Source organism: Colletotrichum truncatum, assembly GCF_014235925.2.
Source record: "Colletotrichum truncatum strain CMES1059 chromosome Unknown Contig_0005, whole genome shotgun sequence".
Lineage (NCBI taxonomy): Eukaryota > Fungi > Ascomycota > Sordariomycetes > Glomerellales > Glomerellaceae > Colletotrichum > Colletotrichum truncatum.
The window spans coordinates 2,817,641-2,843,504 of record NW_027222402.1 but is presented as its reverse complement, the minus strand read 5'-3'; the positions used below and the strand labels follow the sequence as shown (position 1 = coordinate 2,843,504).

The following is a 25,864-nucleotide window of genomic DNA, read 5'->3' as shown; positions in this document are numbered from 1 at the left end:
TAAGAATCTGCGCATGTCGGCGGATCACAGACTCTGTAGAGAGAGAGGAATGTAAGGGCTGGAAGTCCATGCCTCATAACTGAATCGGAAACTACAAACCCTGCCTGTATAGATCGCAAAGCAAAATGCCCATCCGTCATCCATAGAGAAGAAACTGAAAAGTAAATGAGAGACTAATAGGAAAGAGAAGGCCGTAAATCAAGCAAAGCAGTTCGGGCCCGAGGAGGATCATGTCCGCCACGGCCCCATCCAGGATACTGCAGGTTGGCTTGAGAATCATGACCCATAAAGCCGACATTGCCGTCATATCATCATCCCGCATATGTCCCCTACTGCTTCCGACCATTTCCCCAAATCTTTTACCCTCACCGCTGCCTGTCTGCTCCGCACTAGCAAAAACATGCCCAGTCTGTCTCAGGAACAAGGGTCCATTCCCACCAGGTTCATTTCGCTCTTCGGTCTGTCTGAAACCTCCTCCAACCTGAGGCGCTACGGTGGCCAGACTTTCCGAGCCAGCTATGCTGGCTCCAATGGAACCCTGGCGATCAGTCTCGATCTCGGTTTTGCGGGCCCCAGTCGTACTTTCTTTCGTCTGAGCTGCATGTTGTCAGATTTCCTCCGGTTGGCACAGTCATCCGCCTGATGAGAAAAGTTGCCGGTTAGCACCGAAGCGACTGGCGATTGTTGATGGTGATGGCCGATTAGTAACGGCGACGATCTGTCACAGTACAATTATGATCAGTTATGGTTCGTAGTACAACAGAAATTGCATGTAGATTCAGCAAACAAAAGGGAGAAGGGGAATCCATCTATCTGAGTAAACGCAATGCAAGGCGGGTGGCTGCGAGAGGCCTTTTGTTGAACGCCATTTATGTATCCCAATTCACACTAATGCTTCCCTCCCAGTCTTTCAGATGTAACTGGTTCTTCATGTATTTTGTGCAAAGCGGCGTTCATCATGTCGTGCAAAGACAAACAAGACACAGTAATAAAAGGTTCGTAAGAGCATCAAGTCGTTAAGTCTGGGGAAACAATTGAGTATGGCGTTGAATCTGCGCGTCGAGTGGCAGACAGACGAGCAGGGACCAGCCTCACCTCCTGGGGTCATAGCCGACAGGAGGTGCGGGCAAGGGTCCGGCAGAGTATGGGTTGTCATCCATATAGACGGGTCCGTAATCATACCGATCTGCTCGAGGAGAAGATGAGGTATACCAGTCGTCAGCCCTGCCTCTTCTGCCACTACCGCCGCCGTTGATCCGTCTCTGCCGCTCAAGTCGTTTCTGATGCCGTAGTGCCTTCTCTTGTTGAAATTGCTTGCATTCATGGGACATCTCCTTCGCCTCCTTAAGCTCTGACCAGGCACCTTTGATGCCAAGAGCAGCAATTCCAACAGAGGCAGCGTCTTGTAACATTGCTTTCGTCTTGAGCTTCTTGGCTTCCTGTGGACTTAGTCTTCCCTCCCTCACAGCCTTTTGTCGAGCATTGCGTTTTTCCATACTCTGATAGACACCATGCGCCGCATGAATGGTGGCAACGGCCGCAAGGCCAGTTGTAATCACTTGCTTACCTCTCATCTTCCTTGCGCGTTTCTCATCATCGTCCGAGTCTCCGAGATCAGAATCGGAGCTTGCGTTTGATCGAGCACCTCTACGTCGGGAGCGGTCCCGACGTCGGCTTGTGTAGGAGGATCTGTCATCGTCATATGCATCTCTTGCACCGCGACCGTAGCCTCTGTCGTAACCATCATCGTATTCGTCCGAGTATCTCCGGTTCAAGCCACGACGGGAACCTCTGTCATCATAGCTGCTGCCGTCTCGTGAATGCCTGTCTCTCTCCCTATCCTCAGGGTCACTACCGATGCCAATCTTGGCAAGCTTCTTGCGGGCCGAGTCTACGACGCTGCGGCTTCTGCTTCTGCTTCTTTGACGTCGACCGGAGCGGCTAGATGCCCGGCTGTCGTAGGAGTCGGCACTTCGGCCCCTACTGCGGGAACGGGCATTCTCAATGGCCTTTTTTGCGCCAAATGCACCCAGTCCGGCAGTTGCCAGAGCAGCCAATCCCGGTCCGCCTCCACCCTCTGACCGAGCGCGAGAGCGGGATCTGCTGCGACCGGTCCGGCGGTCCTCCTCAATATTACGCTTAGATCCGTTGATAACACGGTTGCCAACAAGACCTCCGATGACAGATTCAGCCAAACCAAGCTTGCTCTGCTTCTCGCCGCTCTGGGCGGCATCGATCGTAGCAGCACCGGCAGCCGCAGTGAGAATGCGCTTAGTCTTCTCACCCTTCCAGCCGCCTGGTTCCTTGGCGACGCGGAAAGCCTCAGTAGCTCCGGCAATGAGAGATGCCATTGCTGCCTTTTGCATCTTGTTGGCGGCTTCCCCGCCTGGGCCTCGAGACTTAGACCGAGAGCCTCTCGAATCGGGGCTACCTCGACGGCTCCTGGTATCGCTACGCCTGTCATCATGATGACCCCCAGCGGCGCCTGTAAGGGCCTTGACTGCGACTCCTAGACCGGAGGCCGCCAATGCGTTTTCCAAGAAGGATTTGGAACCCTTCTTTTCCTTTTCCGTCTCTTCGTCAGAGTAGTACTCCGTGACCTTTCCATCACGGCCACGGTGCAGAACGTAGGTGGAGTTTTTATCTTCCTTCTCTTTGTGTTTGTTGTAAAACTCAGCGCCTTGGTAACCCGCAAGTGCTCCGGCAGCCCCGAGAGCAGCGGACGTCAGGTAGTTGCGTTCGACATCGCCGCAGTGCTCCTTAGCCTCGCGTCGGTCATAGAGTTCCTTGCCACCAAAGGCCAGGGCGGCACCGGCGACAGCGGCCAGGATTTTTTCTTGCTGATTAAGCACACGCTTGCGAGACCTCTCTTCCTCTTCGTAGTAGACACTGCTGGCCTTTTTACCGCGGCGATCGTAGTCGCGATCATAATAGCCGCGGTCCCGATCATCGTAGCCCCGGTAGTCGTCATAGTAGCCGGGTTCCGCTGAGCGAGTTCTTCGAGCGTCTCTGTACCCAGGAGGGGGAAAGTCGCGGCGAACCTCCTCAACAGAAAGATCACTCTCCTCTCTGCCGCGGGGAACAAGTTCGCGGGAGGGGTAAACCTTTAGGTACGGGTCGTCGGCATACCGAGGGTCGATTCTCTCCTCACGACGCTCCTCGCGCACGTAGCGGCGAGTGCGCTGAGGTTCGTAGTCGTAGCTCATAGCAGCTGATGAGGGTGGGCTCAAGAGCCGACCAGGAAGGCTCGTCAACGGGTTGTATTGGCGCGGGGTATGAAAGGTGGGTGTTGAGTAATGTGAAGGGTGGCGTGCAGATTCAAAGCCAGCACCGAAGTATGATAGTGCGGATGAGAGTTATAGGTTCGTATGCCTGGATGACGAACTTTTGCTTGGACAGCAGTCGTGTTTTTATGAAGCGCTTTGAGTAAAAGGCAGGAAGAGCAGGACTTGAAGTGCAGGTAGGAGGGGAAGAAGCGATGACCGCAGACCAGGGTTAACCAGGGCTGGAAGTGCTGGTGGTGGTGGGTGGGCAAGGGTCCGCAAGACGGGTAAGAAAGGCAATCAGGCGTGGACTGTTAAGACAGTTTAGGTAGAGCAGCCTGCCAGAAACAATGAGACCAGGCAGGCACCGCATCATAGGCAGGGTTGGGTGGCCAAAGACATGGATGCAAATTCTTGACGACTCAGCGTCGCAACTCGCAGCATTGCAGCGGGAAACGCAAGTACCCTTCCATCCCATGCACTGTAAGCCGGTACCTGGACCCCTTAGGTCCGGCCTGAATAAGTGTCCATCTAAGCGACACATTCTATTTACAAAGTCATTTGGCTTCGCACGCCGTGGCATAGGTAAAGAGAAATGACCCTGAGTCTCCTTTTTTCCCCCCTATTCATGCTTCCCCCACTGGGCCATGTCCACATCGGCTGGGCATCAAGAGGGACGCTGGTCAGGCTGTCTAGTGCACAAGAAACCGCTTGGTGCGCATCTAAGTGGCCTCAAAAGACGGGTGTTCCCTGCGACAAAGCTGATGCCGTCCGCTCCTGGTGTTCTTTTCGGTGTGTTGGGAAAGCGGCGGAAATTTGGGGGAAATCCCAAGCTCCGAGGCTCTGACTATCCTAGCCCCAGAAGCTAGCTGCTTCGCGGTGAAACCTGTCGCGCTGTGGAAGATACGTTTATACACAGTAGCAGAGCCATCCGTGTGCACATATGGGACCCCCAATGTTTCTGGCAGTGCAGCTGCACTCCCAATCTCGGTGCATGCAGCACCCTCCACTGTTTCGCACAACCTGCAACTTGTGATCAGTGGCACCTGGAGGGAGGGTGGAGGACGGGCGAGGCAGCAACTGAAATGATATCATAACGGGAGGCTCATTGGCCACTTATAAGTAGGCATCCAGGAATGCGCCTAGCATATGGGCCGAGCGCGCCAGCGCAGAAACCCCAATGGTATATGGTCGGCAGGCTATAGCCAATCCAGTCCGGCTTTCTGGACAAGCAGTTCCGCCATTGGTGAACGGTTCGGTATGCCCGTTGTTGGAACTCTCAGTAGGCCTTGATAGTGCATATTGTATTCTATACCTTACTACAAGGATGTCACAAGGACAAATTGCTCATTTAGTTGATCCTGCTGTCTTGGGGTGACTGCTTCTTTTTTTAAATATGGATCGTTTACTATGGCCCTTCCTCTTTCAGGTATACTAAATCGGGTAGGGCATGACGACAACCATGTCTTGTCGATAACCTAGAACAGAATCTCGCAAACTAATAGACTACTGTAAAATACATTCGAAATGGCCATTGAATGGATGCGATGGTTGCTACTCAGTTGGTGTGGATAGAACATATAAGAAACGGCTGGCGAGACACTGTTGATAGGTAGGGGTAAACGGCTTTGCCCCGCGATGGCTGCGCTGAGGGGAAAGGGAGGGGCTTGTGTACTATTATGAAGTGTGTCGTGTCGCCCTGGAGCCCGGGATCCCGTGACGTAATGCCCCCCTCCCTTCCATGCTGAGGCTGGGCAGTATGGTACGTGGCGCAGGCAGAAGGCCCCTGGGTCCGCTTGCTGACTTGAGGTATCCAACATTCTGGCATTTGGGTGGGAGCCTGACCTGCCACACGTGGCTGGTTGGCTGCTAGCTGCGACGAAACGCCCGACTCCACGAATTGTATAGGCACCCCCAATCCATCGTCGGGGGTTGTTGGTTCCTCTCAGCCAATTTTCCCTCTTCGGGACTTGTTGTGGCTTAGCTTTTGCAACTTCGTTTTTGTTCTCGTCCGGATGAGCCACGTGGTGTGTGTGGCAGGGAGGCCTTGAAGTGTTATACCCTTTGAGAAGAACTCGACTGGTTGCTTCGCTGGTAACGGGAGAAACGGTAAAACGTACCGCGGGCGGGGACTCCTTGTACTTGCTAACGGTGCAAAAAACACTGCAGTTGTATGATTCGGCCAGCACCAAATGGCCCTGACCAATGATGTAATAGTTCTGCTGGGGCCAGTCAGCTACCCGCCAACAACATCCCTCCTCCCACACTCAGCTCATCATCCACACTCCAGCAGTACTTACCTCGTTGTAAAATAAGCATCATCAAAGTCAGTCGAAATCATAGAATGCGAACGAGGTTTACGACAGCTAAACCTTAAAATTGGCAATGTGGACATGTAGGCAGGCAGGCTGAGAGAAGGGTTCTAGTCGCCGTAGGTGGGTAAAATGCTGTCGCCTTGTCGTACAATCACAGAGACTGATGCGTTGGCATGTCCATTCTCTTCTCGGCCGCAATTTCATCCTTGCTCATGTTACCAGCCTCCCAATGCTCTTCAACCCATTTCACGATCTTGGCCGGCAAACACGCAACCTGGCGCCAATCAGGCCCCCTACTTGCTCGCTCCCGCTCAAGGGAGCCAATACCACAATGCCATTACCCGTGTCCTGGTTCGACATGATCATGGCCGTCGTGCGAGGCGACCTTCGGTGATGTGATTCGGTAGGAGTAACTTAGCATACGCAAGCAACTGAAGCAGTTCGCCGCCAACGTCACTCTGGGAAGCTGGCCGGCCTCTTCTTGCCTGTGTTCTGCCTTGCTTTCCCCCCATTGTGTTTCTGCAGCCTCTACACGCTCCCTGTTCAGTCGCCCACGCTGCTGATGTCGCTTCCACTGCCGTTGCTGCCACTAGCTTGGCTAGCTGCAAGGCCTGCCTGCAAGGGCAGCATCTCAACCCAACCTCCACTTTCCAAGGAAGACCGGGGGGCTCATCAAGATTTTTCCACCTCTTCTCCCCTCACAGAACCCGGCCCGCAACTCGCAATTCGCTTCCACAACCGCTGTCGCCATGCCAATGCCTCCCGATTAGTTATGGTCTGGTTGTACCCGGCCCAGCTTCACCACGTACGGCGTCATTTCTGTGCTTGACCGCACCACCAAGCTTCCATAACATAGTATTTAAACAATAACCTGTCGGCCGCCCATGGTAGATTCCCTTCTTCATCTCTGCATCCAGTTGTCGTTCCTCCTCTTGTTCGTTACGGCGATCGATATCCCTTCAAAGCAGTCCAGTTGTTCTTGTCCAGCCAACTTGCGACAACCCCCATCACGAAAATAAAATAAAATAAAGATAACAAAAAACAAAAGCCAAAAGCCAACGCCGTTTCAAAACAAACAAAATGCAGTCTGCAATCCTATCTTTGGCTGTTGCCGCCAACGTCGTCGCCGCTGCCGGCCTTCAACCCCGGGAAGCTGTGTAAGTCGTCTTCTCTCACGAACTACGCGGATGGAGGAGGAGGGAGATTTCCAAAATCCTGCATGCTTACGGAGACTGACAACGTTGCGGTTAGCTCCGACGCCGCTGCCTTCACCTCCGCCGCCGACGCCCTCATATCGTCCTACATTCCCGCTAATGAATGGGCGGCTCTGACCTCGGCTGTCGGTTCCGCTGCGAGCGCAGCCGGTGTCACACAGGATGTAAAGGATCTCATCTATTCGGCTCTCAAGGCCACCGATGCCCCGCAGTGGTTCGATGGAGCTGTTCCAACTGCTTACTCCAGCCAATACGCCGCCCTCGAGTCCGCCATTGACAATCTCCGCCCCACCGTTACCGTCCCGGCTCCCGGCCCCGTGACCACCGTTCTCGCCGTCACCACCACCGATGAGAACGGCAGCACCATTGTCGCCAGCGTCACCACTACCATTGTTCCGACCCCGACTACTATCACCACCCAGGTGGTTCCCACACCCAATATCAGCGTCGTCACCGGCACCGATTCAGCGGGCAATGCCTACACCTCCACCATTGTCGGCACCAACGCTACCGAATCTGCTGCCACCACTGCGTAAGATGCCCTTCACTTTCATACCCGTCCTCCGTCTCCTTTTCTTTCTTCTTGCTCATACCTTTTTACAGCACTGAGACCGTCACCACCGGCGGAACCGCTACCGAATCCGCCACTGTGACCGAGACAGGACCTGATGCCACCGGCACTGAAGCCTCTGGCACTGCGGCTTCTGGCACTGCTACTGGCACTGATGCCCCCGCCCAGACCAACGCCGCTCCGACCGCCGTGGCTAACAGCCTTGCTGGTGTCGCCGCTGTCGTCGGTCTCGTCATGGCCCTCTGAAAAGGAGATGTTACACCCGGGAAATGAAGATGAGAGAAGCCTTTGAACCCGTGGAGGATTGGAATCTCGAAGCGAGTCAATGGCACCGAAGGAATGTACATAATGACCACGTTTCCCAAACGAACTCGCTGGTGTCTTCAGCACATTGCCACGGCAATGATCGAAGGAAGACGATAATCTGCCTTGGATGGCAAAAAACGTAATGAGTAATACGATACGATTATGAAAGGATTCAGGATTTTGCCCCTCTAGTCAAATATTCTTACCATCGTCTTCTGCAATGTTACGATTCGAATCAGGCACGCGTCTTTTCTTCTTTTTTTCTTATATCTGAAAGAGGGGACTATCTCAATAAGCCATCCATACCTGACCTTGACATGTTCATTACAAAGTATGACGGCAGCAGTCGCCGAAGACACATGAAGCAAGGCACATCTAATTCAAGCCCTCCAACTTCAGAGATAGCTGAACAACATGTTATCCACATACACCCACCGCAAAGGTACTCGGTTTACCGCGTAAACGCCAATCACTCCATATTTATTCATTTTTTGGGTCCTATTCGTACAAACGACACCAGCCAATTTGTTGGACGATGGTGCTCTCTTCGTTTCCATATGATGATGAGCGAGAAATGAGAGAGAAGTCTAGAACCATGAACCACCGCCTCCAATCCCTCTTTGACCGCTCGAATGCATTTCGTATCCCCATTGTTCCTAAAAGCATGCAGTAGCTATGTGCAATAAAAGGAAGAAACTTTTTTCTTCGTCTAGCAGCAAAAGGCGAGAAGAGAGAAGCAGAATCCCAGCGAGGTGTAGTGGAAAAGACCAAAAAAAAAACAAAAAAAAAACAAAAAAAAGACCAATACCCATGAATGAAAGTAGGCCATCGACTGTGCTGTCAGGCCTATACCGAGTACGCCGGAGAAGAGACTTTCATCATAGTATGTTTCCGTGAAGGCTGGGAAGGGAGGGGGCAGCGGCACCTCAACAGATGATATTGCCCCACTGCTCGCCCAGAATTAATCCACCTGCCCATTATTTCTGAACCGAACCTTATTCTTAGGTATGTCGCTGGCCATCCAGCAGGAAACCTCTCTGCCGTTTTCCCTTCCCGAGAAAGCAAGGAACTTTTCCAACCATTGATCGAGGACAAACAAATCAGGCTCGCCTTAACTGATACCAAGAAATTTTGCAGATTCAGTGATACTCGGAGATCAAGATACTACCCAAAATCCGGCAGCAATTGATTGCAATCCCTCTTGCGTTTGGCAGCTGTTGAAAAAATTCCCACAAAGTTGCATAATTCGTCAAGCAATTTTTTCCTGTCGCTCCTGGCCAGCGTCATCTCTCACAACGCCCCAGCACTGGCAGCTAGCTTCTTCGCTTCTCCGTATAGGAACTCCAAATTGTTCAGAGGCCAGTGGCTGTAGTTGTCACCCGCCTCAAGGATCGTTTCGTAATAAGCAATCAAATTTTCAAGCCCGACAGTGCTGCCCATCTTCCCCGTGGTGTCCGCCACTGCATATGCCCGGAACTCCTCAAACATCTCCAAATCAAAATGCCGGGCCAAGAAGTGAGACCAGAACCGATAAAGTGATATCATCTCGCCAGGAATGGCACGAGGAACGCCTTCGGCGTTCCTGGCCAAAGCGTCTCGCCGTTTAGAGAGCGCGCGTGTACGAAATTCAGGATACGGGACGTCATCAATATGTGTCTCCGTTACCCGCATCACTAGGTGCGTGCGTTGCGATGGACTCGAGACGCAGCTAACATTGCTTTCTCCTGACGTTACCTCACCGCCGCAGGCCTCTTCACACCCTTCTTCCAACTAGGACTGAAGGGCTTCGGTGGACTGTGAGTGGTTTCCGTTCGTTAACGGGACGTCCTCCTGAGCCTCGGCAGCGCCATTGACAAGAGGCTGAGTCTTCGACCCAGCGTTCGTATCAGTAGAGCCATCGACAACTTGCTCAGATGAGGTGTTCGGCTGAAACTCGGGTACCTGGGCAGAGAGCCCTGTGCCGTTAAGCACGCCGTTTTGTCCGGCGGCGGCGTCAGCAGGGTAGGACACATAGCCGTTCTCGACGCCGTTGGTGTATGCGGTAGGGGAAGTGACCGAGTAGTCGCCCATCATTCCGTTCGGGTAGGGACTCATGGCATGAAGGGAACGAGGGTAGAAGAACTGGGGTCCCGCAGTGCGTGCAGACTCAAAACGTTGCTCCATGCTGGGGTAGACGAACTTCTGCCAATGGGTGCGTGAGCGAATTCTCTCAACATGGTCATCTCCGACGACATAGTCTAACTGGGTGCACTCGGTGCAGACTGCGCGGAGAGTCTGGGGGTCGGCAGCCTCGCGAACTCTGGAGAAACCCAGCACAAGTTCCAAGGGGACAAAGCCCTGGCTGTCCATGTGTTTGCGCAAGAACTCGTCCTTCAAAAGGTTCTCGATGGAGAAATAGTACTCCAATTGAGGGATGAGGATATGTCTAACTTGCTCATACCATCCGGGGTAAGAGGAAGGAGTCATGGGCACAGAGTAGTCCCAGGGGCCCTGGCTAACGTTGGTCTGAACTTGGCGACTACGGTTCGCATTCGAGCCGCCAACTCCACGGAAAGCCCCAGAAGAGTTGGATTGACCACGGCCACCACGGCCACCACGAGACTGAGAGCCCCCGTACGACGGGGGGAAGTTGCCACCCTGGTGTAGAGGAGGGCTGTTGTACTGACGAGGGCCCTGTGAGCCGAACGAGGTGCCGTTAGCCATGAACGAAGACTGCTGGCCGTGCAAGGGCACATTTCCAGGGTGACCTCCACGACCGCGGTAGCCACCGCGACCTCTATCACCTCGACCCTCGCCTCTCTCACGGACAGGTCCTGCCTGCTCCTGTACCATGGTAAGTTGAAGTAAGGCAACGGACAGTTGGTAGGATAACTTACAGTAGTTGTATTCGACGACTCCTTGGTGCGCTCGCCAGAAGCGGGGGCAGACGCCTTGCGCTGCTCCTTGGCGTTGGAAACATCCATCGAGGCTCGTTTGTTAGCAGCGGGGGGTTGCGAGTTGGTTCTGGCCGGGGTGTTGCCATCTCTGGTACGCTCGCGTGCCTCGGCTCCAGCCTTGGATGTAGCCGCAGCACCAGCAGGCTTGTCGGCAGCGGCGGCAGCGCCGCCGTGGCCTCCTCTGGAGGTGACGTCTCGGCCACCACGAGCACCACCACGTCCTCCACGGGAACCTCTCACCGAAGGGATAGGGGTCGAGAACTGGACACTTGGCACGAAATCCATGCGCTCCCACTTGTCCTTGGAACGACCCTTAGGGCCGGACTCATCCTGGGCCTCAGCCTCAGGCCGCTCAGCCTTGTCGGTGGGCTTACGCTTCTCCTCCTTAACAGTCTCCTTGACCGCCGTCTCCGGCGTGGGCCACGAGGAAACGTCGTTGACAGATGGGGGAACCTCGGTAGTGCGGTTATCTTTTTCCGTCAACCTGGAGCCGCGAGCACCGTTCCTTCTAGCAGCGGCATCACCGTCGCCGGCCTTGCGCTGAGCCTTGGTACCATTTACGGCGCCATTTGTGGTCTCAGAGCCTTCAGCAGTCTTGCCCTTCTTCTTAGACTCCTGGCTATTAGGCCAGGCATCAGTAGCAGGGGCTGCACTAGGCTCAGATCGGACAGGGGCGGAATGGGAGGGCAGAGTGATGGAGGTCTTCGCAGCCTGCGTCTCCTTCCTTTGCATCCAAATGTTGACTGTAGGCAGCGGTGCCTCAATCAACTCAATCTTGGGCTGTTCCTTCTCCTGCTCCGCTGCCTTATCCTTCTTGGATTCATCGCCAGATTCCTTTCCAGCCTTGCCCTTTCTCGGCTTCCTAGCGCCCTTCTTCGGCTCGGCTTCATCGGTCACGCGAGTAGATGCGCTTGCCGACCTGACACTCTTGTCGCTACGTCGGGCAGAGCTTTCGGTGGCGGCGTCCTCATCATCACGTCGAGAATCAGCGACAGAGGCAGCAGCGGATGTGTTGTTTGTAATGTTGACCTCAGCCTGTGCGGAGGCGTCCTGTTTAGCGGACAGCTGAGCCTTGAGGCTCGTATTTCTTGATGTGTCGTCTTCAGCAGAGCCGGCTTTGACAGTGTCGGGTTCAGCGGTGGGTTGTTCGCCGTTCGCTGAGGTCACAGAGTCCTTAACATTCTCAGCACTCTGGGTGGCCGGTGTCTTGGCCCCTTGACCCTTGGCGGCTTGAGCGTAAGAGAATGCAGTGGCCATTATGTCTGATGCCGAGGCTGATGCAGAAATGGACAAGCCTTTGAAAAGTATTGGGGGTATTTCGGACCAGGGAAGACGGTCAACGGATCCGATCCTACCAGGCCCCGGGTTAGGTAGCCTTTAAACGGCTTCCGTGTATCCTGCTGTGAGGGTAAACCGAGGTCTACCAACAACTCCTCGGACGGAGACAGACCAGAGAGGCGAACCAACCTCCCCGTGTGGTCTATTTAGAAAAAGTCGAACGACGGACGATAGTGCCGCTGGAAGAGGCTTCGGTGTCGATTGACGTCGTCGGCAAGTCGTGAATGACTGTTATTGCCCAAAGGTGTTAGGACAGGTTGGTCTTTCCAGTGCGGTTAAGCCAGGCAGACTGCAGTACAGGGCGGGTGCGGGGGGAGAGGAGGTGAAGAAACGAGTTTCCGACAGAGCCACACGGGCACCGTATTGAGCAGGAAAGCAATCGCACGATAAAAAAGTGTGGAGGGTTCCTGGGAAGTTTTGGGCTTCGTACCGTGTAGCGGACAACCGTTGAGTGGGAGTCAACGAAATATGGTGGGCTCAAGGTGAAAAGGCGAGACGTCCGGAGATGGTCGGTTTGCGGCGATCTAAGGAAAAATATGAACGACGGGTAAACGCAAAGCTTCGATTGGAGGGTTTGTTGGCCTGAGGGGTCTTCGCTGGTCTTGTAAGAATTCGTCTGCTGTAGGCAGCGGAACGGAGTGTCAGCCCAGCAGGACAAGAAATGAGAAGACTGACCACAAAAATTTACCAGGGAAGGTAAGTTTGTGGAGGAGAGGGAGGGAGAAAGTTGTGTGGTTGTGGAAGAGGAGAGGGAAGGAAGGTTACAGGAATAAAATCTGAGGCCCGAGTTTTTTTTTTGTGAATGAATTTTTTTTTCTTTCTCGGGAAAGCCACTACCAGGTTGGCACTTGAGGTAAAAGGTGGAGGCAGCTTGTTGACCTGACTTTTTTAGCGGGGAGGGGGAGGGGAGATACGGTGACTGTGACTGTGACTTTGAGGACTTGAGTAGGAATTTGCCTGTGACTGGCAGTGGAAGAGCGAAGAGCGGTTTAGAGACGGACAGTAGTAGGTGCCACCACTGGCTATACGTTGTCCACTTGGACATTTGTTTTGAGAATATTTTGCCCATTGTCACTTAAACCCCCTTACGCCTCAGGTAACGGGGTATGAAAGGCTGGGGGCTATGGGAAAGGTGATTCATGCGCCTATGAAAGAGTACACCCAGTCTGGGCTCATCAGTCGGAGGGAATATGCGCTGTGATCAGGCACCTGAGGGCGATTCACCTAGGTGTCTCAGGCACTGTAGGGTGCGCTGGCCCTGGGCACCTTCAGGCTTCGTCTCGTACAGTCCGCCCATGTTCTTCCCGTGATGGTGGGGGTACCTGGGTAGGTACCTACATGTCTACGGTTTCGAGCACAATCGGATGGACGGGCGGATGGGCGGGCGGGCGGTGACCGAATTATTGCCCTCTTGAGGGCAGGCAGGCGAAGCAGAGACAGGGAACGGACGGACAAAGTGACCGTCAACCCCAGCCAGTAAAGGAAGACGGATACGACACAACGGGGGGGGGGGGGGTGTCAAGTTGCCGCCCTGCCTACCAAAGGCAGAACTAGAATCATTACTGACAGGGCTGCAACAACACCAGCAGCAGGGCGGGCAGCTTTTTCGGGCCCGTAGTACCCCTCTCCCTAACCCCTCCCCTCTGGGTAAAGTGCTTTTGTAATTACCTCCACCAAGAAAGATATTGAACTCTCTGAATTACCTCACCACACACTCTCTCTCTTTCTCCCTGTGCACCTCAAATCATATCCCGGCGCGTTGTTGTTATCACCACTCTTTCTTGCCTTAAGGCTGTTACCTTCTGCATGCGTACACTCATCCCCTCCTCCGGCTCCTTGTCGCCTATGGTGGGGATGCGTGAATATAAGTCGGTTTGGTCATCTACAAGACGAGCAAGACTTTTTTTTTCTCATTATTGTTATTACTACTGTTATTTCCCCCCTGTCTCGTTTGTGTGGCCTTACTCTGCTCGCGGCCGATTCGCTCGTGTGTCGTGATGGAGCTGCGATGTAAGTGCTACCGGGCCTGATTAACAGATGCAAAGCACCACATCGCATTACACTAACCAAGTGGGCATCTCTGATGGAGTTTCAACAAAACGGACCCGGCCTTGTTTTGCCTTGCCTTTGTCTTTGCATGCCCTGCCTTTACCCTGCCTTGGGGTCAGAAGATGAAGAAGGGGACACAGCTTCCAGTTATTGCTGCCCCGTGTGATAACCCAAACCCCAAATTCGACCATTCCCTTCTCGGGTGTTGAATCACAATGCAACGGCTCTAGACACCACGCACTAAGTAGATGTTCTGCCATGAAGGGATAACAGTGTGTGGTTGTCCCCGTTCAGAGTTCGGTTTGCTTTGGCAACTGCCCGCAAAAACATCCGGTACGTACCTTCTTCGGGGGGAATGCAGATCCAAAGGCCCGCTTGCTCTACTCCCTCGCTCCCATTTGGCACACAACAATTCATCCATTTGCTACAACGCTTCAGGGCCGAGGGCTGGAATCCATCCACCCTAAGAGCACCCATACCTGGGTCAACCTGTGGTCCAAGGTAACCTTGTATCATCCAAAAACGTATTTGCCCACGCTACCTATTTGCCCAGTTGAGTCGCGGCGATGCGAGAACAGAAAGCGGAGGGGCATGGGGGGAAGGAACCAAAGGGTAACCGCGGCTACGGGACCCTGGCCTGGCACACTGCATCACTTTTCTTTCTTACCTAACTCCGTTCACCATTCTCAAATTACATAAAGACCCCTTTTCCTGACGTTATTATTTGAAGTATTCCTTCATGGATCATGGAAGTAGGCGCACTAACCCGAGCCCGATCCCATGTGCTTCACACTGCCAGACTTAAGAGCTTTTCTTTCCCTTGCCTTTGCCTGTCTTGCCTACTGACACGACCGGAAAGGATGCCACACCGTCATGGCATGCTACATGACGGCCTTATTTCATTGTCATTCCAACACGCACTTATTTAACAATACTCTCCATCTGCTGGTGTGAAATTCTGACTTGAAAACTATTTGCGCCACCACAGCCACAGCAACCGGGCTTCTGGATCCCTTGTCTTCGCCTGCTGTCCGACGCCAGCACTTTCCTCTTCGAACCACTTGCTTTTAAGTATCGACTTCCTGACTATCCATGCAGCAAGATAGACCACCATGTATGCTGTCTGGAGCATCCGCCTTCGTTAATCTAAAAACGTGAGTGATTTTTTCCCCTTCAGTGCAGAGGAAGCCCTTGGGGAAAACTGTGTATATTCCCCTGCTGTTGGCCACTACGGACCCTTTCAAGTGGCTGAGCTGAGTGGGCAAGAAAGGAATGAGAAATCCGGCAAGACAGCGATTTTTCATGTCTGGACGCAATCTGTGATCCCCCAGTCTGCTAGTAAAACCAAGCTCTGCCACCCCTCACCCTCGCCCTTTTGATGCGTGACCACGTAGGTTCTCCATAGACAGCGCAGGTTTGCAATACGCTCAAGAACGTAAGTTATTTGCATAGACACATACACAAATAACGAGCTTCAAGCTCGTCCTGGGTACGTGAGTACCTCGTCCACTTTCCCAGGGTTTCCGTCTCCGCCGTCCAGCCACCGCTCGAGTGGCGCAAAAAGAAGGGCGGGTGTCCGCATGGCGTCGTTACTACGGAAAGCCGGCCGGCTCCACTATACCTCGGCAAGCAAACCAGGAGGACGTCCAAGAAAAACCCCAGCCAATGCCTCTTTCTTTTCCCTTCCTTTCTTTACATGCATACTATGTACACACATATATATATATTTAAAAAATTAATTAAAAAATTTGAAGATGGAGACAAAGCAAAGCTACTGAAGGTCATCACATCTAGTTCGTGTCGCATTCGTGACCCGGGACTACACACAAACACAAATACATATAGACAAAAATTCATTAAAAAAGGTTTGCACGTACGTACATCCCCGACGTAAGGCCTGGCTATTTGTTCAGCAGGGCTCTTTTTCTCTGACATTTTACACTTGAAGTAAATTTTTTTTATCTTTCATTTTTCACTCCTTCTCCACAACCAGGGCCCTGGGGGATTTTTGGAATGAGGTGGACTGACTCGCCTTCCGAGCCTTCCTGCCCGTGCCGGAGTCGCCCGTCCGTTGATGTCCCAGTCCCCGCGGGGTGCCGATTGGCGCCCAACCCCTGTTCGAATACACCATTTTAAATCCGGTCTTTCATACGGATACGGCGTTCGGTAAGGTCTTTGGCTCTTCCACGCCGCCCCCTAGAGAAGGGTTGAATTGAAGACACCATTGTAAAACAGAGACCGGAAAGGAGACGATGTTGAGTCACCAAGAGAAATAAGGAAAAATAAAAAGATATATTCTGCCAACCTGCAGATTTCTTCTCAGCTCCCAAAGGTCTGCCCTCTGCAACCATCTGTCGATCATTGCGGGGGTACCCTGGAATTCTGAGAGACTTTTCTAAAAGAAAGCATAGCAGAGGACGGACCTCTGGGGAATACTCTCGCTGCCATGTTGTGGTAAGCCCATCCTCAGCGTCGGAATGACGGCCTTTGCCATGCTCTGTAACTCTGGCCTGCGCTTTGACGGTGTTGGCTGTCCACTTTAAAAGGATGAGGTGAAGCATTATGGCTTCGGCGGAGCTAGTTCCGCAGTCATATTGCGTGTCTGGTGGCCAGAGAAGCAAGCATGAGTTGGGTAAGAAGGAACCAGCAATCAGATGTGATTTGGATTAGGAGATCAGTCAAACTGGCCGAACCCAAGGTCGCATAATAGAAAAATAGTTATTTTGTTCTTTTCCCGTCAGGTTTCCTGTAGCTTTTCCTGACACAGTCCCAGTTGGCTGCAGCGAGCTGCCCACGCCTGTTGTTACATGATTCGCTACACTTTCGTCATCATACATTTGGAAACGTTATCAACAGATTAGCCGGACATCCAGGCTGCCGCCCTCCTCGCCCCAAAAGTAGTTGCCAGTCGCAGGCCGCTGGACCCCATGGGAAAGTAGCTAACCAGGTACCACACCAGGCAAGCCAGCTGAATGAGGGCCGAGATCAACGTGAGAAAAGTGCTGTGAAGCTGTGGTAGTGGGTCAGCGCGACGTCTTTGGTGAATGATGTGCTAAGAACTTACAGCAAGAGAGAAGTAAAGAGATAGCCCAAGCGAGCCAAAGTAGGCCGCAGTGAAGGGCAAGCGAGGACCAGAGATGAGATGCCTTGCATAAGCCATAGGGCCCATGACGGCCGCAAACGACGCCAGGAACAGGAGAGAGCCAAGCGTCCAGCTAAAATGAGAAAAAATTGTCAGCAACTAGTAGATTTCTCTAGGAAAAGGGGCCAGAAACAGAGGAGAGCTTCTCAAGGCACTCATCGCTCCATGGCGCGTCACGGGAAAAGATATGTGCAACTAGCCTGCCATTTGAGATCATCTGGCGTAGTAGGCGGGTAGATGCAGAAGGGCAAAGCCACCCAGGCACGCCTCAACTCCCGATCCAACCACCTTTGGTCGATCTGCCGTCCCGGCAACTAGCAAGCCTGGTAGGCACCCATAGACGGGGGTAGGAAGGCTGACTCCATGCGGCGAGGAGGAAAGGGCAAAAACTTACAGAATGACAAACTTGCGTGGCCGCAAAGACAAAACTGGAAACAGGGCGAAGCAGATAACGAAGCAAGCGAGCGCACCCAAGTTGCAGGCGCCAAAAATAAGCATGCGATCCCATCGACTCACTAGGCAAACAACACTACGTCAGCATGGCCATTACGGAGGAAAAGGAGCGGACTCGACACCACCAACTAGCAAGGCCGCCCTGCTCACATGGCAAACCGAGACATGACAATCAGGCCAAGGGCCATGCCAGCTGCAGGGGAGCTGGATTTTGAGTCCAAGCCCTAGCCGTAGCTGTGGTAGAAGTGCACGAAGAGAGTGTATGAAGATAATGAGACTCACACGCTGCCCAGCCTTCTTCTTCCTCCCTTCTATTAGGAGCAGGCAAAGGCGCACCAGCCCCCTCGGTCGTTGGGAGTTGTATATAGCTATTGTTTTGAAACGGGTTCAACGACTTGATGGATGACATGAGACCGCTTTGCTGCGCCGTGTTGACGGATACATCATCGTCGCGGCGTGACCATCCCAAAGAGTTGATGGAATCTCTAAACGAAGATGAGGCCATGGTTGTTGATGACTGATGGAGGTCGCAATTAGGAATAATGACGTCGTCGAGGAGGTATGACACAGTCAACCAGTCTTAGGTGCACAACGAGGCGGGCACGGAAGTGTGGGAACGTTCCTTTGCTTGGAAATATATGGTCAAGTGACAACCTTCGCAGATATCGAAAATAGCTCGATGGAGGTCGTTTTAAGGGGGTGATGTGATTGGGTCAAGGTGGTGTCGGGGTCGTCTCCGTCGCTGCTACTGGGGGAGCACGGGGGTGAAAGGTTGGTGTAGCGCGACAGATGGAAGGTGGAATCGGGTGTCGATGTGTTTCTTCGCAGCCAAGATGGCCAGCTAGGTTGATATACGGACCACAGCGGAAAGGGAGGGTCGGAGGGCGCGTAAGGTCAGTGTCGGAAGGGGTGGGCAACTTCAGTGACCACCTGTTCGATTCGTGATGCGACGTAAAGGGGATGTTGGGAAGCCTAGTGTCCGCGCGTACCGCACCGCGTCGTCGTAACGTCAGTCGAAAGCAAAGAGGCAGCAAGCTGGATGTTGTAATGGGGGAGGGGGGCTAAGGCAGCTAGCTACACGAGGACAAAAGGTTAGCGGAGGATGGGAGTTGAGCGTCAGTATAAAGGCGTGAGGCAACCTGAGGAGGGTAGCTTGGGATTGTCTCAGAATGGAGGTAGACCAGGCGGACAAGTTGTGGTTGGAGGTGGGCCAATGAACAGCGACAGCCTGTCGCAACCTTGTCAGGGGTACGTACCCGATCTATCCCAACATGACCAACGTCTCTTTACCCCATTCAGACGCTGTTTGAAAAGCCGTTAGTGGATCTTCCGGGCCTTCCAATTATCTAATCCACAGCATATGATTGGCAGCCTATTTCACTCTCCACACCCAACTCGATCTCCAACTGCTACTTGCATCCGCAGGACAGTGACACACATCCGTGCTGCACAGTGCGGCTGCAGGAGTAAATTTGGTGGTAGCCGTGCATGAGAGGGAATGTACAAGCATTTGCTTGTAGGCATACAGCGGGAGACGTGGAAGGGGATCGTTTAAATATTCGCCAAGGGTGACGACCCATTAAATGCACAACAACATGGCGGTAGTGGCGGCTATCATGTTGTCCCTTTACAAGATGCAAAAAGTAGGGCAGGAAGTAAAATAAGTGGCAGATGTAATGCCACCTTGCTAGGCCGGGATACCAACAATCAGCTACAATAGTAAACCGGTTGTGTCTTGCAATGACAGAACTCTCGATAGGGTTACTATGCATCACAGAGCTGCAGTGCCTTGATTGCCGGAGTGTGGACGTGTGCTATCTGCCCCCGTCATACCTACCATGTAAGAAATCAATACATAGATGTATGTGTTTATGTGTGTGTGCGTGTGTAAACGCCAAGCTTGTCGCTGTTTAGGATGGTTTGTGGGCAACGATGCCATATAAAGCAACTCTCTGAGGCGGTAAGCATAGCTGCTGCTGATGTGCCCATTCTAAGTCATACAAAACGCTTCCACTTTGCGAACAATACCTTATCGGACTAGAGTATGTTACCAGACCCAAGATAAGACGCTCTCGTCAAGATTCGGATACAGGCTGACGGTGTGGACACCAACAGGGTGGACACCTAACAGCGCCTTCCCTTGCGGAGCGGACAGTGCTGGTCATGAATTTGTAGGCCTCAAAGCCTGTGAGGCGCAGTTTGGCATCTAACCAACGGTCGGATTCGAAAATGCATTTCATGGGTAAGGTGTTCTTTGGGCAGTGAAAACTGGTTTCTGAAGGGTATCGTGAATGAGACAGAATGCCATACTTGAACCAAGGGCATTTTGAGGCGTTTCGGCCCCCTTGGGTTCCTGGCCGGCGAAGTTGTAGAGTATGGGGTAGCCCAGTTCAAGCCCGTCCGTGATGTACTAAGTTGTGGGTAGGCCAGACAAAATGAAGTGCATGACCAGTTAGTTATGGCCGATCGTTAAGCAGGTCCCGATGAGCGTTGCAAATCGTTGCGGACGGCGCGGTTCCAGTTGGTATTTGGTGTCTTAGGCTGGCTGGCTGGAGGCATCACGGGGTTCGGCCGGTGCCCTCCCTCACCTTGTCTGGGTGCCCTCCATCAAGCCCCGACTCAGCCCAAGAAGCAGCGAGATGGTCCCGGTGAGAGGTGGTAATGGGTGCCACCCCCGGAATATGGGACGAGTCAGGAGATGCAGGTGAAGCGATAAGCCTCGACCAGATGATGTAGTGGCTTCCATTAGCAGAAACACATCGATATAAATGCTAGCGCATCTCTCTTTCGTGGTGGAGAGAGGAAGGGGAAAGAAAGGAGAAACATCAACAGAGGAAGATAATTTCTAACCATCAGTCAAGAGGAGGTATGTGAATGCCGTTTTTTGAGCAAGCAGGCACACATGGTTTTTGGTTGTTGACTCAAAAAGCCTCAGAAACACCAATCCAAGCTATTGATTTCCAATGCCTCAAGGCGCCTGGATTCGCCGACGCACAGACCACCGAGATACGTTGAACAGCGAGCAAGAAACACCGTCTTACACATCTACGTTCAGAAAGAGACAGCATCAACCCAAGCGCTGGAACAGGATCTCCAGACCAAGAAAGAAAGAATATACTTGACTCTGGATTGGATATTCTTCACACCGGAAATTTTGGGTGACCAGGGATTCGCACACAAACTGAGTCTCACAGGCAGGTGTATTTCCGAAGTTGTGGCAGGAAGAAGAATACGGCAAAAAGAAGAAGAAAGAAAAAAAACCCCTTGGAACTTGGGACTAAGGTTTTACTGATAACCTCAACCCGCCCGGTCCGAAACCCCTGCCCCAAGACAACGGCAACAAGAGCAGTTCCGGAAGTCATCGGCCATCCCGTCATCTTATCCACTGCCAACTTGTAGTGTTATCGGGCGTTTTGCTCCAGAAACTCCAGGAAGAACAAACTCAATTTTGGCGGCGTCTTACTACCTCACTGACCGGTTTCGCCAGTAGCGGACGCCACAAATCAGCACGCGATAGCCATTCAAATCGACTACTTCTGGAATTGGAACATCTTCTCCCGTTGCAAATCCGTACGATTTGTCCGCTCGATACTTCCCCCGCGGTTGCACGACAGCCTATCTCAATCAGGGCAAAACACCTGCAAGAACAGAGCAAGCATAGAAAGTGCAATCAACAGGTGGCAGGGATCATCGCGCATCGCATCTTTGACCCGGATTCCGACCCCGATTTCGACCCCATTCATTCCAGTTGCATTCCCCGCGGAGGAGCACCCTTCCTAGCTACATACGGTATATACCACGTTGAGGATAGCAAACAGCCCCCAACGTTACCAGCCAGCTAAACCGCCCACCCACACCCACACTGCACGTCAGTTGTGCTGCATCTCTCTCTTCCACTCTCTCTCAACTTCATTGCCCTGCGGCGTGTGCCTGCTTGTGAGCAAACAAGGTTGGCATCGTCTTGACCCTCACTGCGCTCCGACATTCAACTCAAGGTTGGCAAAGTCTCTCTTATTCTTGTTCCATCCAATCCTTTCACATCTTCGCAGGGCCTCGGTGGCTGCCAGCCTAATCCATCACATCCCCATGCAGCGACCCCATCCCAAGCCATTCATACATCCCCATCCTTTGGTTTCCCGCCGTTACGAATCAGCCTCATAGCCGCTTCATCCGCCACCATTTATTATACTTGGCGGCCGATCCGGCTCTGTTTCTTCCTCTACTTCCTTTCCTCTTCTCTCACTCCCTGTTTTTGGCATTTTACTCTTCAAACCTGATAACTGACTAGCTAAAAGACAGTTTTAAGCAACCAACCCCGGTCGCGCTTTCCACTGTGCTGCCCGCGTCTCGTCCCAAGTACGTCTGCCCGACCTCCACGATGTCTTGGAAGCTTGGGAACTTTATGAGCTGACACTACTGAGCCAGAACTGAAAAGAGAGATCGGCCGCCAGCGCAGCAACGCGACTGCCTGTCTGCCTGCATTGCCTCGCCTCGCTTTATCACCGACCCGTCCGAACCGGCGCCTACCCCAGCCAACCCGCCACTACTAATTGCTCCTCGCCTACTGCCACTTCTCACCACCATTACTCCCATCAGTTGTTCCGCCTCCCCCCCCCCCCCCCCTCCTCTCCTCTGGCTTTCAGAATATATCAAGGCTAAGCCTCAGTGCCAACTAAGGCGCCCCTTCCAACACAACACCAACGCCAACGCCAAACCAGCACACCACCCTCTTTTCTTTCTTGCTCGTGCGACATTGAGCGAGCGACAGCCGAGCCAAAGCGTTCGCTTACCTCGAAAGGAGAACAGCCGCCGTGCACTTACAGTATTTACCCACCACCCATAAGTTCCGTAAGTCAAGTCAGAATCCGTGTGTGTGTTACGTTGAGCTACACTGCGTCGCGTTGCTTTGCTCTGCCCCGACTCATTCCCCTCCATTCCTTGCCCCTCACACCCCCGGACTCGACTTGCCATACCTTAGCACACCTCTTCTTTGACTTGGAGTCCTGGGCTCAAGTATTGTCTTGTCGCATCCCATCCTAGCAAACCCTCCCCGGCCACTTCGCAGCCCCTTGTATGTATAGGCCTGGCTCACCTAAGACCACTTGCATTTCACTTTTAGAGAAGTACTGATCTCCCTTGCAGCAGGCAAACCCAGTTTCGGCCTGTCTTGCTGTCCCTAAGGTACCTAAATTCTATCTTTTATTTGCCTCATGCTTTTTTATTAACCCCCGCGTACGTACACATACACACTGTCTCTCTCTGTCTCTCTCCCTCTCTCTGTGGGGAATAGGGAAGGACAGAATGAGTGAGAGACGGAGGGGCCCTGAAGAGAGCAGCGGTGCCCCATCCCCCCTCACCCCGTCTGGCTCTCACCCCCATTACGAGGTCAAGGTACCTTCGTACCCCTCCCTCGGCGTCGGTGTCCCGCACGCACATCGTACATTACTTGACACTACACACGTCCATCATCCAACACAGTCCTAACTAATTATTCGCCAGACCAGACCAGCCCAGCCCCGAGGCACATACACTACAAACCCTCGGGTCCCCGACACCGCATTTCCATCGTAACAAAAATCGAGTCAACTCTCCCTCCTCCTTATTCTTTTGCCTCCCTCCAAAACCGACAAAGCTACAGCTGTCTTTTCTCATTTGCTCTGCTTCACTAGTGAAATAGGCAGCGACCATTTTAGCACACCCAGACCCTAGTTGCGACAGACTGATAGAGTCCTCCCTCATCTCTCACTTTCTGCTCTTTGGAACTTGCCTACACATCCTACCAACTTTACTTTACTCATCTTGCCGATCCCCGCACCATCCATAACACTGCGTTGAATGGCCGTGTAACGGAAGCAATCTGCCACCAACAACAAACATACCAACATTGCGACATATATATTCTACCATTTCCCTTGCTTCCCTTCCTCGCGTTTAGGTGAGCCAGCTCGTCCTAGTCTTGCTTCGGTCGCGCCTTGCCTTCTTTGCCTACACTCCGCTTGCCTCGGTGGCGTTCGGGGCTGTTATGTGACAGTGTGGAGAATATCCGCATGCTCAACAGTCAGCTCGTGTTTGTCCGACGGGAAGTGGGATTCAAGAGTGCGGCCTGGGCAACTTTGCCCCTAGACCATTTCGTACCTTCAACAATAGATCGCATCGCTAACTACTTCGTCTCTTGTAGCCGACTTGGTCCTTGTCTTTTCCGACTTGGTTGAGCTTCGTAGCTCCAGAATTCCACCGCATTTTCCCACGAAAGAGGCGGTGTGTGCCACGCCCAGGTCCGCGAGGCTTCCAGCAGTCGCGGGACCGACATACTTATCTACAACCCTACTGAATTTCGCTTCTAGCGACAAGCACCTGAAATGGCACAGCACGGCTTCGGCCAGTTCAACAACAGTCACGGCGGAGGTGGCGGTGGAAACATCGACCCCAACGACCTGGCTATGGGTGGCAACTTTGCCTCGTCCTACTCAAACAACTTCAACTCAAATTCCGCGAATAACTCCAACGGCTTTTCCAGTGGTTCTGCCCTCTTTGGCGACGATGAGCTGCTGGATGGCCTCGGTAGCCCAACCGAGACCCAGCCAGGCATGCACGGCCACAGCCAGGAATTCGGCGGAATGTCAGACATGAACATGGGCTTCAACCAGACTATTTACGGGTCCCACCACGGCATGGACCAAAATCACATCAATGGGTATTCCAACACCCCAGACGGCGACCCGATCCAAAGCCCTTTCGTTCACAGCTTCAACAACTCACAGTTTCGTCAGCTGCATCATCCTCAGTCTCTGGGAACCTCGCTGCAGTCTCCAATCTCCTACTCTGGCTCCCCCTTAGCTGGCTCGGACATGAATGCCGATAACGCTGATGCAAACTACCTCAACGCCAAAAACAGAGCTAGAATGGCACAGGCAATGCAACGCAAGAGCTCCTCCAACACCAGGAGTCCAATGACCCCCAAGTCGGCCATGCATTCTGTACCTGAGACTTCTGGTTTCGGGTCTCAGTCGATCAGGACCCAAGGTTTGCACGAGAAGTCCCCGTCAGGAGGCCAGTGGATGCAGACACCCACTGGTAGTATGGCAGCATCTTACGGCTCCGGCTTTTCGTCCCCGATCCAGCCTGGCTTAGCTCAGCTCAACGAAGTCATGATGAAGGGCGGTACCTCGATGCCTGCAAAGCTCGGCGTTCAGCCTGCGGCAGTCTCTTCTCAGGAAATGAAGCGGAAGCGGCGCCGTGAGTCACACAACTTGGTAGAGCGGCGGCGACGAGACAACATCAATGAGCGGATTCAAGATCTCAGCAGACTGGTGCCCCCACATCGCCTAGAAGACGAGAAAATTCGCAAAATGATTCAGAACGGCACTCCACTTTCGCCTACCCTGACAGGCATCTCAACCCCCTCGCAAGCCACTTCCGGTCTCGCAGGTCCAGGTGCACGCCGCGCGGCTGGCGGTACAACTGGCAACATCACCACGGGCCTCCCCATTGAAGACAAAGATAAGGGACCCAATAAGGGCGATATCCTCAACGGCGCCGTGAGTTGGACAAGAGACCTGATGTGGATGTTGCACTTAAAGCTCCAGCAGCAGGAGGAACTTATGAACGCCATCGCGGAGCTTGGAGGCCACTTCCCATTTGAGCTGACGGAAGATGAGAAGCGCATGCAGACGGAGTTGATGGAAGCGATCTCCAAGAACGACGGGCTCGGATACTCACGTACAACCGGGTCCGGACTCAGAGTACCTCATCATACCGATTTCCGTGGTGAACCGCTCAACGGCTCAGGCAACCCCGATGGCGTCAGCCCTGGTGACAACCCCGGCGGCGTCCTAGCCAGCGACCTGGGTGCTGGAAATGAGTTCTGGAACGACCCGGATGACGACGACAGTGGCCCGGCTTCCCTGAACTTTAAAGAAGAGGACGAGTTCGGAATGGACCTGACACAATAGTATTGTGACATCCACATCTGAGAACAACTCTGCTAGAGCTTTGCTGATGACTGCGAGCCCTCTGGGCAATGCTCGAGCTAATCACTATATCGATTCTCCTTCCCTTTTCTATGACATGCATTCGCGTGCGTTTACTTTTGCATCCAACGATTACTAGGGTTAGGGTCACAGATACCGGAGTTGATTGGATTCGCCAATATGCGGGCGGTGGGAAGGAAGATTCGCGCATGTAGGCAACGTAATGATTAGGGGACGTGCTGGATTATACTTTGGCTTATTCTGACACTTTCCTTTCTGGCCCTTTCTTTCTTGGGTTATCGAGCAT

General features: G+C 53.0%; 5 protein-coding genes across 5 annotated transcripts; 2 read left to right on the top strand and 3 right to left on the bottom strand.

Moving 5' to 3' along the window:
* Positions 1 to 1,091: 1,091 nt before the first annotated feature.
* On the bottom strand, positions 1,092 to 3,206 carry CTRU02_208836 (uncharacterized protein; the record flags this gene model as incomplete). Its single annotated transcript, XM_036724746.1, has 1 exon — positions 1,092 to 3,206. The coding sequence occupies one exon, from the start codon at positions 3,204 to 3,206 to the stop codon at positions 1,092 to 1,094; it is 2,115 nt and encodes a 704-aa protein (XP_036583378.1).
* Positions 3,207 to 6,658: 3,452 nt separating this feature from the next.
* CTRU02_208835 (uncharacterized protein) lies at positions 6,659 to 7,609 on the top strand (the record flags this gene model as incomplete). Its single annotated transcript, XM_070205152.1, has 3 exons — positions 6,659 to 6,735; positions 6,830 to 7,324; positions 7,396 to 7,609. The coding sequence occupies 3 exons, from the start codon at positions 6,659 to 6,661 to the stop codon at positions 7,607 to 7,609; spliced, it is 786 nt and encodes a 261-aa protein (XP_070061227.1).
* A 1,350-nt stretch (positions 7,610 to 8,959) lies between these two features.
* CTRU02_208834 (La domain-containing protein) lies at positions 8,960 to 11,862 on the bottom strand (the record flags this gene model as incomplete). Its single annotated transcript, XM_036724749.2, has 3 exons — positions 8,960 to 9,377; positions 9,441 to 10,492; positions 10,546 to 11,862. The coding sequence occupies 3 exons, from the start codon at positions 11,860 to 11,862 to the stop codon at positions 8,960 to 8,962; spliced, it is 2,787 nt and encodes a 928-aa protein (XP_036583381.2).
* A 4,987-nt stretch (positions 11,863 to 16,849) lies between these two features.
* Positions 16,850 to 18,092, bottom strand: CTRU02_208833 (uncharacterized protein; the record flags this gene model as incomplete). Its single annotated transcript, XM_036724750.1, has 4 exons — positions 16,850 to 17,002; positions 17,057 to 17,207; positions 17,529 to 17,649; positions 17,870 to 18,092. 4 exons carry the CDS (start codon positions 18,090 to 18,092, stop codon positions 16,850 to 16,852), a joined length of 648 nt encoding a protein of 215 aa, XP_036583382.1.
* A 5,854-nt stretch (positions 18,093 to 23,946) lies between these two features.
* Positions 23,947 to 25,539, top strand: CTRU02_208832 (hlh transcription factor; the record flags this gene model as incomplete). The annotated part of the gene is made up of 1 exon (XM_036724751.1): positions 23,947 to 25,539. One exon carries the CDS (start codon positions 23,947 to 23,949, stop codon positions 25,537 to 25,539), a length of 1,593 nt encoding a protein of 530 aa, XP_036583383.1.
* Between the last annotated feature and the right edge of the window lie 325 nt (positions 25,540 to 25,864).